The 12,936-nt window shown below is 42.3% G+C and overlaps 1 protein-coding gene across 3 annotated transcripts in view; it reads right to left on the bottom strand.

Annotated features, from left to right (window-relative positions):
• Positions 1 to 8,910, bottom strand: part of LOC137623206 (kinesin-like protein KIF14) — a 224,063-nt gene extending 215,153 nt beyond the window's left edge. For 2 of the 3 annotated variants that reach the window (XM_068353920.1, XM_068353923.1), the window contains exon 1: positions 8,719 to 8,910. In XM_068353920.1, the coding sequence (XP_068210021.1) occupies positions 8,719 to 8,738 (20 nt within the window). In that variant the 5' untranslated portion in view covers positions 8,739 to 8,910. Of the gene's footprint in view, positions 1 to 6,858; positions 6,878 to 8,718 lie in introns of those variants that run through there. The other variant, XM_068353922.1, reaches the window with a different exon arrangement.
• Positions 8,911 to 12,936: the final 4,026 nt, after the last annotated feature.

Genomic DNA, 12,936 nt, shown 5'->3' with positions numbered 1-12,936 from the left:
CCTACGGCGAGGGCGATCGTTCTGAGAATCGTCAACAGGAACGCTCGAGGGAACTTCTGTTCAGGTCTTACAAGACGTTCGGCGCCAGGATAATGCCTCTCGCTTCCTTTCGCCGATCGACTTTACTTCTCCCATGGGTTCTGGAGCTTGAAAGAGGCCTAAGGCAAGGAAAACGACAGGTCCGAACAGAAGCACCCTCCACTGTATTGAATAAAATTCACTGCACTAATTTAGCACTAAAAATTTGCATTTTTTAAACTCTTTGGCATAAAACCAAAAGTCGACACGCCCATGGAGGGAGATCTTACTTTTCTGTCAAGGGCTTGAATGAGAATGCAATAGCCACTGAATCCTATATAAAATGTAACAAAATATTTTATATAAAATATTAAAATATTAAATGAATAGATATAGGAATACAGAATATATCTATATATTTAAACCAACCCTTATTACTTAAGGGGTTCCAATAAAAGACAAATAGTCACATTTAACAATTGGAACATTTATAAATATACGAAAAAATTTAGTATTCCTAAAACGAACAAGAATCGTGAGACTATATCGATTGTCATGAATACGTCGTATAAAAATTAACTGAACGCTAATTTTGTTTAATCTTTGTAAACAGATTAGCTAAAGAAAAAATACTAAAAGTACCAATAAAAATGACAAATTCGAAGATAATTTGTATTTTTCCTAACCATAAAAACCCTAGCTATTTACATTGGGTTTACCTTTTAGCGCAGCTGAAATGACGAGCCAATAGTTTTAACGAGGGTTAATTACCCCCGCGCTAGTTAGCGGGGGGGTAGGGGAAGGGTAGCTTGCTACCCCTCCCCCCCCCACACACCGGTGACTTGCTTCACTTCACTTAGAGGTAGGACTTGACTTGGGGGTCAGGGATGGCGGGCAAATATGTGTAAATAGTTAAGGTTTGTATGGTTAGGAAAAATACAAATTATCTTCGAATTTGTCATTTGTTCCGTAACCGAAACACAAACCACGCTATTTACATTGGGTGACTTACCCCTTAGGAAGGGTGGAAAGTCCCCAGCCTTACTGACTTCGGCTTTGCCGGGGGCTCAATCCCTCAGTGAGCAGCACTTGAGAAAAGGAGCCCCTGCACCTCACAAGTTCCTTGCATCACTAGGAACGAGTGGCCTACATAAGTTGTGTGTGGAGGAAAGTGTGACTCGTCCTATGAAGTTGACCTTGAGATCTTTAGATAGGAATCTAGGATAGGACGTTCCCAATACCACCTCGTCAAGGTATGGGGGACGCAACAGTACTAAGCTTAATACTAGGAGCACAAAGAAGCATGGGTTACCTGCAGAGGTCGAGGTCAGCTATGCGAGGACCAGGATGCTGCTTCCCCAAGAGAGGGGAGAATGAAGAAAGAAGTAAGGGTCAGACGTACTCTTTCATTCACGCAGACTAAGACAGGGTAACAACGCCCTCAACCTACTGCTACTTGTCCATAAAGGAGCCTGAGGTTAGACCAGCTGTTGTGCAGCCACCACAGGGCCGATAGAAAACGTATCAAGGCTCCTGTGGGTCACGTCTTGCAGGTAGTGGGCTGTGAAGGTTGTCTGACGCTTCCAAACCCCAGCTTGAAGTACCTGTGTCACAGAGAAGTTTCTCTTGAAGGCCAGGGGCGTAGCAACACCCCTGACATCGTGTGCCCTAGGGCGACGTGACGGAGGACTGAGTGATTGATTGATTTAAAGTTTTCAGGCCTCCTGACATCTGAGGTCATTGACGCCGGACGTGACGGAGGAGGGTCTGGATTCACAGCATGGTGGATAACCCTTCGAATCCAAGCTGAGATGGTGTTCCTGGTGACCCTCCTCTTAGTCCTGCCTGTGCTCACAAACAAAGCTCGCACTTGAGGACGGACTGCAGCCGTTCTCTTCAAGTACGGCCTCAGACACCTCACTGGACATAGTAGCAGCTGGTCTGGGTCGCTTGTTACAGAGCGGAGACTCGCGATCCTGAAAGAGTCGAACCGAGGATCCGGCACTCCAGGATTCCGAGTCTTGGCTACAAACTCAGGGACGAACCTGAACGTTACCTCCCCCTATCCCCTTGAATGGGCGATGTCGTACGAGAGACCATGAAGTTCACTAACCCGCTTGGCCGAAGCCAAAGCGAGTAGGAAAGCCGTCTTCCAAGACAGGTGGCGATCAGAGGCCTGGCGTAATGGTTCGAAGGGAGGTCTCTTAAGAGCCCTGAGGACTCGAACCATGTTCCAAGGAGGAGATCTCACTTCAGACTGGGGGCAGGTAAGCTCATAGCTACGTATGAGTAGAGAGAGTTCTAGCGAGGAAGAAATATCCACGCCTTTCAGCCTGAAGGCCAAGCTTAAGGCTGAGCGATAGCCTTTCACTGCCGAGACAGAAAGGCGTATTTCCTCCCGCAGATAAACGAGGAAGTCCGCTATTGCTGGAATAGTGGCATCGAGTGGAGAGATACCCCTCCCACGACACCAACCACAAAAGACACTCCACTTCGCCTGGTAGACTCCCTCAGAGGACCTTCGCAGGTGCCGAGACATTCTCTCCGTAACCTGTTGCGAAAAGCCTCTCTCCATGAGGAGACGCTGGATAGTCTCCAGGCGTGAAGCCGAAGCGAGGCCACGGCCTTGTGAGGGACGTCGGAGTGGGGTTTTCTGAGAAGCTCGTGTCGTGGAGGAAGTTCCCTCGGGAGCTTCGTCAGGAGCTGCAGAAGGTCCGGGAACCATTCCGCGTGATGCCATAGCGGAGCTACCAGTCATCGAACAGTTGACCGATAGTCTGGTCCTATTGAGCACCCTTCTCATCAGACAGAACGGTGGGAAGGCGTACACGTCGATGTTGTCCCACCGTTGCTGGAAAGCATCTTGCCAGAGTGCCTTGGGGTCCAGGACTGGGGAGTAGTTCAACGCTGACGTGAACAGGTCCACAGTTGGGGAACCTCACAAAGTCAGGACTTTGTTGGCTATCTGAGGATCCAAAGACCACTCGGTACTCACTATCTGCGAGGCCCTGCTCAGACTGTCGGCGAGCACATTCCTCTTGCCAGGAATGAAGCGAGCTGATAGTGTTATCGAGTGGACTTTGGTCCACCTCAGAATCTCTACTGCAAGATGGGATAGCTGCTGCGAAAAAGTGCCTCCCTGCTTGTTGATATAAGCCACTACCGTGGTGTTGTCGCTCATCACCACCACGGAGTGACCCGCCAGGGTCCGTTGGAACTGCTGACGAGCCAGAAAGATGGCCTTCAATTCTAGCAGGTTGATGTGTAGGCACTTTTCTGATTCTGACCAAAGGCCTGAGGCCCTCTGGTTCAGAACATGCGCCCCCTACCCTTCTTTTGACGCGTCTGAAAACAGAGTCAATTTCGGGGGGGAGGACGAGAAGACTCACTCCCTTCCGCAGGTTCTCGTCGACCAGCCACCACCGCAAGTCCGTCCGTTCCAAAGATCCCATCGGGATCAGAATGTCCGGAGAATCGGATCCTTGATTCCACCGGGACTTGAGCCGCCACTGTAGGGATCTCATCCTGAGGCGGCTGTTTGGAACCAGACGAGCCAGGGAGGACATGTGACCTAAGAGACGCAACCACGACTGGGCGGGGAGCTCTTCTCGCCTGAGGAAAGGTTCCGCCACCCTCCTCAGCCTTGCTATCCGGTCACCTGATGGAAAGGCTTTGTGGAGATTGGTGTCTATCAGCATGCCTAGATAAACCAGTCGTTGGGACGGCTGCAGAGAGGACTTCTCGAGGTTTACCACGATCCCCAGATCCTGGCAAAGACCTAAAGAAGGGTCGACTCCGAGTCTGCTAGGATCAGCCAATCGTCCAGATAACGAAGGAGACGAATGCCGTTCCTGTGCGCCCAAGATGAAATCAGGGTGAACACTCTGGTGAACACCTGAGGAGCTGTGGAGAGACCGAAACACAGCACCTTGAACTGGTAGATCTTGTCGTCTAGGCAGAATCTTAGGTACTTCCTGGAAGACGGATGGATTGGGATCTGGAAATACGCATCCTTTAGATCCAGTGTGCACATGAAGTCTTGTGGTCTCACCGTAAGTCTGACCGTGTCCGCTGTCTCCATGCTGAACCGGGTTTGCTTGACAGAACCGTTCAGAGCCGAGAGGTCGATGACAGGTCTCCAGCCTCCAGACGCCTTCTTTGCAAGAAAGAGTCGACTGAAGGAGCCTGGGGAGCCGTCGACGACCTCTTGGAGAGCACCTTCTTGAGCATGGTCTCGACTTCGGCCCGAAGGGCCAGCCCCTTTGCCGACCCCGTGGCATAGGAGCTCAACGACACTGGATTCGCTGTCAGGGGAGGTTGAGATGTTGTGAACGGGACGCGATAGCCTTGGCCGATGACTGAAACCGTCCAAGCATCGGCCCCGTGTTGCTGCCACCTGCGGACGCAACGCTGAAGGCATCCCCCCACAGGTGGACAAGCAGGGGGACTGCCACCCCTAGGGTCCGGGGAACAACGTATCCCTGCTTCACGGGGTACGAAGACCCAATCGCTATCCGATGACCTACTCCTTCTGTATTTTCGTCTTGGAGAGCGGGAGCGTTTTCTGCTGTATCTGGAGCACGATCTTGAACGGGAACGCCTGCTCCTGGACCGCTCCCTCCGACGGCGATGCTTCCTCCTGGCTTCTTCACCCGACGAGTAATACTCCTCCGAAGAGCCTGACGACACTGCACTTACCGTGCGGCGGGCGGGAGCGGGGACCGCGGGGGACTTCGTGACTCGTTGCGTGCCCGAGGTAGAAGGTTGTGGGAATTCTTCGGGAACTTCCGTGAGCGGGGTTGGGAACGAGGTTTGACGCCCAACACCAGGAAACCAGGAATCCAAGCCCTCTTCCATTCGCATAGGGGACCTACCCGTTGTCTTAGGAAGTTTCCACCCGAAAGCATCACTCCCTGCAGAACCTAACTTACCCTGGTTGTCGCCGCCTGCCGAAGACCCTGAAACACAGGCCCACGAAGGGGACGAAGACACAGACATAACGTTACTACCCCACAAGGGGTCATCGGAGGACACGTGCCCCCCGAGCACAAGGGTCGAGTCTCCAGACGCACTGCTGGGCTCATCACTAGCCCGAGAAGGACCCGCAACCCCCACTGCACATTCACTAGATTCTTGGGGAAGATCGCTCGGTTCTTTCCCCACGATGGACTTACCTCGGCCCCTACTCTGGGTAGGGGACGGCGAAACAGAAGCCCCGTCGGACCGTTCACTGGGCAACGGTAGCGGCGAAGTAACACTAGCCTTCCTGGGTGAACGTTTCAACGATTTTCTCTTCTTTGTTCCGTAACGCACCCACTGGATATCACTCCAACCTACACACTCGGGCCACGTATCCAATGACGAACAAACCTTGCCCCTACAGGAGGAGCAAAGGGAGTGAGGGTCCACTTCAGGCTTGGAGAGGAACGCTCCACACGATTTACCGGCTCTAGGCCCAGGACAACGGCGGATTTGCTCCATAATGCACAAACGCAAGACACAGGAACGAAGGGAATCAAGGAATACACTGGGGAAGCACAAGGGTGGAAGGTGAACACACAGGAACACCAGGGATAAGTACACAGGAACACAAGTTACCACGCGGGAAACACGTGGGACACACACAACGCACACAAAGGATCGATAGAGAACGAGAGCGACGTGGTGACACGTCGCGACCAGAGAACTTACTGGCGATATCGACCCAAGCGGACATCGACATAGCGCAAAGCCTACCCTCGGGGCACATTCTTTAATGCCGGGGTAGGCCTCCATAGAAAAAGGGATTGAGGGTACCCTACACAAAACTCTGGTCGGTAGAGAGGAGATTACAGGTAACTCCTAAGAAAGTAGTTCAAGGTAAGTATTCGTGTTGGAACAAACATGAATTAGAAAGTTCAAGTTTTTCATTACTCTGTTTACTGTCAAAAACATCAGCCAAAAGGGTTGCCTTTTCCTTTGGACAGTGAGTGACTGAGCCATCTGGTTTAAGTAAAGGAGAAACTGTTGCATCTACACCAAAGAGTGCAGATTTAAGGGTAGACCACCATCAATGTTCTTGAGTTGTACCAGAAAGGGTTTCTTTTATGGTTAAATTGTACTCCTTTTCAGTTGAGGCATAAACTCTCTGAGCAAAAGCTCGAAGTTGAGTATAGTTGTTCCAGGTCAAATCTGATCTGTTATCCTTCCAAAGATGATAGGCCTCCTGCTTCTCCAAATAAGCACGTCTACAATCATCATTGAATCACGGTTTGTCCTTCACTCGGTACCTTAGCACACGAGAAGTGCTACGCCTATCAATTATGTTGACTATATTCTCATTCAAAGGGACAACAGAATCTACATTACTATATAATTGTGACCAATTCAAGCACAAAACATCATGCAAAATCCCATTCCAGTCTGCTTGGGATTTCATATAAATTTTACAAGAGTATGATATATCAGGGACAGGCTGCTCAGTTTTCACTTCTAATGAAATCATGGAATGATCAGATGTCCCGACTGGAGAACCAACCTTACTAGTTATAACGCCAGGGGAGTCAGTGTATACGAGCTCCAAGCAATTACCAGACCTGTGGGTAGCTTCATTTATGATTTGCTCACAGCCTGATTCAGAGGCAAAGTCTAAAGCTCTAACATATTTTAATAAACATATTATTTATCGATTTCTAAGGGTTTGCAGTGATATTGTAGGGGATTTCAGTAATTTTCAAAGGGATTCCAGTATTTACCCGAGGATTCCAGTAATTCGAGGTACCGAGCTCGTATGTACTGGCAAGCGGTAATGATGAGCTGCGCATGCTAAAAACATTTAATTTGAGGAAATTAATGGCTTACTTTTATGACCTGGACGACGAAAATTGTGGGTCACCGGAGTGTTGAGACTGTGACGCCTTAACTTCTATGAACGGCACATGGGACACTGTAAACGTTGGGGTGTTACATTATGTGATTTAAGGACATTATCAAGACTGGATGAGGTATCAAAAAATTCCTCATGAAATTTAACAAATTCTTTTAAGTATGGAATACTGTAGCCTTTCCAAGTTTCTATAACTTCCATCGTAAAATACGAAAAAGAACCTCACTTGAAATAACAAAGACCTGACTAGGACAAAGGTTTCCATGGAAAAGGATTTGTTGGAAGGGGTATGAAGAGACCACTTGAAGAGATAAGGGAAGGGGGCTGGGAAATATCAAACCCCCCTGTGCAAACTTTCCAAACGTATGGGTTCGTGATTGGTTAACGGAAAAATAACGAAGTCTTGAGAGTAAACATGAATGAGCTAGAATGGGAAACTTATGTGAAATCTGGGCGTGACAAGGTAATAACAAAATGCATGAAAGTAATATAGCAAGATAAAATGGAGTGTATGATAAATAATATTTAATGGGAATATAAAATGAGGTGATTTTATATGATATCTGATAATAAAACAAGTAATTCTTGGGTCAAATGTTATATGTATACGAGGGTATTACATAAAAGGAATGGTATAGTTGTACTGGATCAAGTAAAATACTTGAATAAACCGGGTGAAGTGGAATAGTTGAAATTAGCGGGTAGAGAAGATGAAATCTTATTGGTGGAGGCGGAATTTATGTGCAGAAGGTCGAAACCTGCCATGAACAAACGAACGAACGAGAGCGACTACTACCAACCCGTAGAATGTCAACAAATAAATGAAAAACACTGCTAATGTTAGCATGTTACGCTAACATTGCTAAAGTTAGATTGTGCAGCTCAATATTACCACTGTATTTTTTCATCGGTTTATTACACATCCAAGAGGGTAATGTATAGAGAAGAAAAGGCTTGTTTACCATTATATACCTTTCCCCACCCAAAACCCAGAGTTCCCACAGGGGGTCCCCCGTTACCATAGGTTATAGATGGAGATATATATATATATATATATATATATATATATATATATATATATATATATATATATATATATATATATATATTATTGTAGTGTATTACAGGGCAATGTAACATAGTAAAAAAAACTACTTTTTCCTAAAGAAAAAATTATGCTCTTCGAAAATGACACTCGTTCCTGTTGCAAAAGAATAGTTTCAGAAATATATATATATATATATATATATATATATATATATAGGAGCCTTTGTAGGGTGACGGCCAGATCCTGTACAAAACGGGAATATTCTGAACTGTGACCGTCGTTCTAAAATCGAATTTGGCGGGAGGAGCTAACTTAAAAAACCCACCTAACCTATGCTAAAAGCCGTATCCTTACCCAAGGGGGTTGCCCCCCCGCCCCGGACCCCCCTTACACAACATATTTAAGATCCGCAGACCATTTCCAAACGTTTTTATTCTATACAAGATAACAGTCGGAGCGATAATAAGCAAATTAGGACGCTTGGCCGTAGCGCTACAAACTACCCTATATAGGTAACATTGCCCAGTAATACAGTACAATAATACCAGAAAATATATGTTATCCTGTAGTGGATAACGTGATTTAACTGAATTTGACCTTCATTTCAACCCCAAACAAACAGAACAGCCAGTTCGATTAATTACAAGTAGCGGTTGAAATGAAGATGAAAAACGGTTAAATCACGTTATTTGCTGTTAAAATTATTAAATATACAGTAAATCCAGCTAAAAAGTAATATCGTATGCAAACTTATCTTCCCGGTAAGTGACAGAATAGTTTTACCTACCTTGTTACACTTGTCGGCATTAGGCTTGTTTCTCCTTGTCCCTATAGCACATAAAATATATCCTAAACCCCGAGACAATACATTATCAATATTTACCACTGCATACGCGAAGCTAAACAACGATAAATACAGACAAATACAGACAATTCCGTGGTAAGCCTTTCAACTTTCGCACAACTTCAAAGTCTTCAATGTTTACATCTGAACCGAGGCCGCTGATTGGTCAAAAGACTCTTGGGGGTAGACTCATTTCCATTGCTAGTGAGAGAGCTTCAAGTTCGCACCCGATTCAAAATACAGTAAGCCCATTTATAGCTATGTAAACAGGATTGCCAGATTATTTCGACTGAATTGTCGTACATGAGCCTTATAATTGTCGTTTTTCAACCAAAATTATCGTACATAGTTTCAATATAATTATTAGGGTGTTACATGATTGACTTATTTCAAAAGATTTTAGTTTAATAGTTTAATTAAACCCATACATGATTGACTTATTTCAAAAGATTTTAGTATAATTGTTTAATTAAACCCACACACACCTACATTGTTTATACCTTAGGTATGTATCGTACATCATACCAGACCCAAAATAGTCGTACATGTACGATAATTATCGTACGAATGGCAACCCTGTATGTAAATGTAATGAGGAAATGGGAGTGTCAGTGGATGACATCACACTTGTGGTAAATGTGTCGGGTTTATTTTATTTTTTTCTTCTTTTTCCTCTTCTATTGAAGGTAAAGATGTCTGGTTTATTTTTTATTTATTTCTCTTCTATTAAAGGTAAAGGTGTCTGGTTTATTTTTTTTTGTTTATTTATTTCTCTTCTATTAAAGGTAAAGTTGTCTGGTTTATTTTTTATTTATTTCTCTTCTACTAAAGGTAAAGGTGTCGGGTTTATTTGTTTTCTTTTTCCTCTTCTATTGAAGGTAAAGGTGTCGGGTTTATTTTTTTTCTTTTTCCTCTTCTATTGAAGGTAAAGGTGTCGGGTTTATTTTTTTTCTTTTTCCTCTTCTATTGAAGGTAAAGGTGTCGGGTTTATTTTTTTTCTTTTTCCTCTTCTATTGAAGGTAAAGGTGTCGGGTTTATTTTTTTTCTTTTTCCTCTTCTATTAAAGGTAAAGGTGTCGGGTTTATTTGTTTTCTTTTTCCTCTTCTATTGAAGGTAAAGGTGTCGGGTTTATTTGTTTTCTTTTTCCTCTTCTATTGAAGGTAAAGGTGTCGGGTTTATTTTTTTTCTTTTTCCTCTTCTATTAAAGGTAAAGGTGTCGGGTTTATTTGTTTTCTTTTTCCTCTTCTATTGAAGGTAAAGGTGTCGGGTTTATTTTTTTTCTTTTTCCTCTTCTATTAAAGGTAAAGGTGTCGGGTTTATTTGTTTTCTTTTTCCTCTTCTATTGAAGGTAAAGGTGTCGGGTTTATTTTTTTTCTTTTTCCTCTTCTATTGAAGGTAAAGGTGTCGGGTTTATTTTTTTTCTTTTTCCTCTTCTATTGAAGGTAAAGGTGTCGGGTTTATTTGTTTTCTTTTTCCTCTTCTATTGAAGGTAAAGGTGTCGGGTTTATTTGTTTTCTTTTTCCTCTTCTATTAAAGGTAAAGGTGTCGGGTTTATTGTTTTCTTTTTCCTCTTCTATTGAAGGTAAAGGTGTCGGGTTTATTTGTTTTCTTTTTCCTCTTCTATTGAAGGTAAAGGTGTCGGGTTTATTTGTTTTCTTTTTCCTCTTCTATTGAAGGTAAAGGTGTCGGGTTTATTTTTTTTCTTTTTCCTCTTCTATTAAAGGTAAAGGTGTCGGGTTTATTTGTTTTCTTTTTCCTCTTCTATTAAAGGTAAAGGTGTCGGGTTTATTTGTTTTCTTTTTCCTCTTCTATTGAAGGTAAAGGTGTCGGGTTTATTTTTTTTCTTTTTCCTCTTCTATTGAAGGTAAAGGTGTCGGGTTTATTTTTTTTCTTTTTCCTCTTCTATTGAAGGTAAAGGTGTCGGGTTTATTTTTTTTCTTTTTCCTCTTCTATTGAAGGTAAAGGTGTCGGGTTTATTTGTTTTCTTTTTCCTCTTCTATTAAAGGTAAAGGTGTCGGGTTTATTTTTTTTCTTTTTCCTCTTCTATTAAAGGTAAAGGTGTCGGGTTTATTTGTTTTCTTTTTCCTCTTCTATTGAAGGTAAAGGTGTCGGGTTTATTTTTTTTCTTTTTCCTCTTCTATTAAAGGTAAAGGTGTCGGGTTTATTTTTTTTCTTTTTCCTCTTCTATTGAAGGTAAAGGTGTCGGGTTTATTTGTTTTCTTTTTCCTCTTCTATTGAAGGTAAAGGTGTCGGGTTTATTTGTTTTCTTTTTCCTCTTCTATTGAAGGTAAAGGTGTCGGGTTTATTTGTTTTCTTTTTCCTCTTCTATTAAAGGTAAAGGTGTCGGGTTTATTTTTTTTCTTTTTCCTCTTCTATTGAAGGTAAAGGTGTCGGGTTTATTTTTTTTCTTTTTCCTCTTCTATTGAAGGTAAAGGTGTCGGGTTTATTTGTTTTCTTTTTCCTCTTCTATTAAAGGTAAAGGTGTCGGGTTTATTTTTTTTCTTTTTCCTCTTCTATTAAAGGTAAAGGTGTCGGGTTTATTTTTTTTCTTTTTCCTCTTCTATTGAAGGTAAAGGTGTCGGGTTTATTTTTTTTCTTTTTCCTCTTCTATTGAAGGTAAAGGTGTCGGGTTTATTTTTTTTCTTTTTCCTCTTCTATTAAAGGTAAAGGTGTCGGGTTTATTTTTTTTCTTTTTCCTCTTCTATTGAAGGTAAAGGTGTCGGGTTTATTTTTTTTCTTTTTCCTCTTCTATTGAAGGTAAAGGTGTCGGGTTTATTTTTTTTCTTTTTCCTCTTCTATTGAAGGTAAAGGTGTCGGGTTTATTTTTTTTCTTTTTCCTCTTCTATTGAAGGTAAAGGTGTCGGGTTTATTTGTTTTCTTTTTCCTCTTCTATTAAAGGTAAAGGTGTCGGGTTTATTTTTTTTCTTTTTCCTCTTCTATTAAAGGTAAAGGTGTCGGGTTTATTTTTTTTCTTTTTCCTCTTCTATTGAAGGTAAAGGTGTCGGGTTTATTTTTTTTCTTTTTCCTCTTCTATTGAAGGTAAAGGTGTCGGGTTTATTTTTTTTCTTTTTCCTCTTCTATTAAAGGTAAAGGTGTCGGGTTTATTTGTTTTCTTTTTCCTCTTCTATTGAAGGTAAAGGTGTCGGGTTTATTTTTTTTCTTTTTCCTCTTCTATTGAAGGTAAAGGTGTCGGGTTTATTTTTTTTCTTTTTCCTCTTCTATTGAAGGTAAAGGTGTCGGGTTTATTTGTTTTCTTTTTCCTCTTCTATTAAAGGTAAAGGTGTCGGGTTTATTTGTTTTCTTTTTCCTCTTCTATTGAAGGTAAAGGTGTCGGGTTTATTTTTTTTCTTTTTCCTCTTCTATTGAAGGTAAAGGTGTCGGGTTTATTTGTTTTCTTTTTCCTCTTCTATTAAAGGTAAAGGTGTCGGGTTTATTTTTTTTCTTTTTCCTCTTCTACTAAAGGTAAAGGTGTCGGGTTTATTTGTTTTCTTTTTCCTCTTCTATTGAAGGTAAAGGTGTCGGGTTTATTTTTTTTCTTTTTCCTCTTCTATTGAAGGTAAAGGTGTCGGGTTTATTTGTTTTCTTTTTCCTCTTCTATTGAAGGTAAAGGTGTCGGGTTTATTTGTTTTCTTTTTCCTCTTCTATTAAAGGTAAAGGTGTCGGGTTTATTTTTTTTCTTTTTCCTCTTCTATTGAAGGTAAAGGTGTCGGGTTTATTTTTTTTCTTTTTCCTCTTCTATTAAAGGTAAAGGTGTCGGGTTTATTTTTTTTCTTTTTCCTCTTCTATTGAAGGTAAAGGTGTCGGGTTTATTTGTTTTCTTTTTCCTCTTCTATTAAAGGTAAAGGTGTCGGGTTTATTTTTTTTCTTTTTCCTCTTCTATTGAAGGTAAAGGTGTCGGGTTTATTTTTTTTCTTTTTCCTCTTCTATTAAAGGTAAAGGTGTCGGGTTTATTTTTTTTCTTTTTCCTCTTCTATTGAAGGTAAAGGTGTCGGGTTTATTTTTTTTCTTTTTCCTCTTCTATTAAAGGTAAAGGTGTCGGGTTTATTTTTTTTCTTTTTCCTCTTCTATTGAAGGTAAAGGTGTCGGGTTTATTTTTTTTCTTTTTCCTCTTCTATTGAAGGTAAAGGTGTCGGGTTTATTTTTTTTCTTTTTCCTCTTCTA

The sequence above is a fragment of the Palaemon carinicauda genome, chromosome 30, assembly GCF_036898095.1.
Source record: "Palaemon carinicauda isolate YSFRI2023 chromosome 30, ASM3689809v2, whole genome shotgun sequence".
NCBI classification, from domain to species: Eukaryota; Metazoa; Arthropoda; class Malacostraca; order Decapoda; family Palaemonidae; genus Palaemon; species Palaemon carinicauda.
The sequence above is the reverse complement of the archived record's forward strand: the minus strand, read 5'-3'. Positions and strand labels throughout refer to the sequence as shown.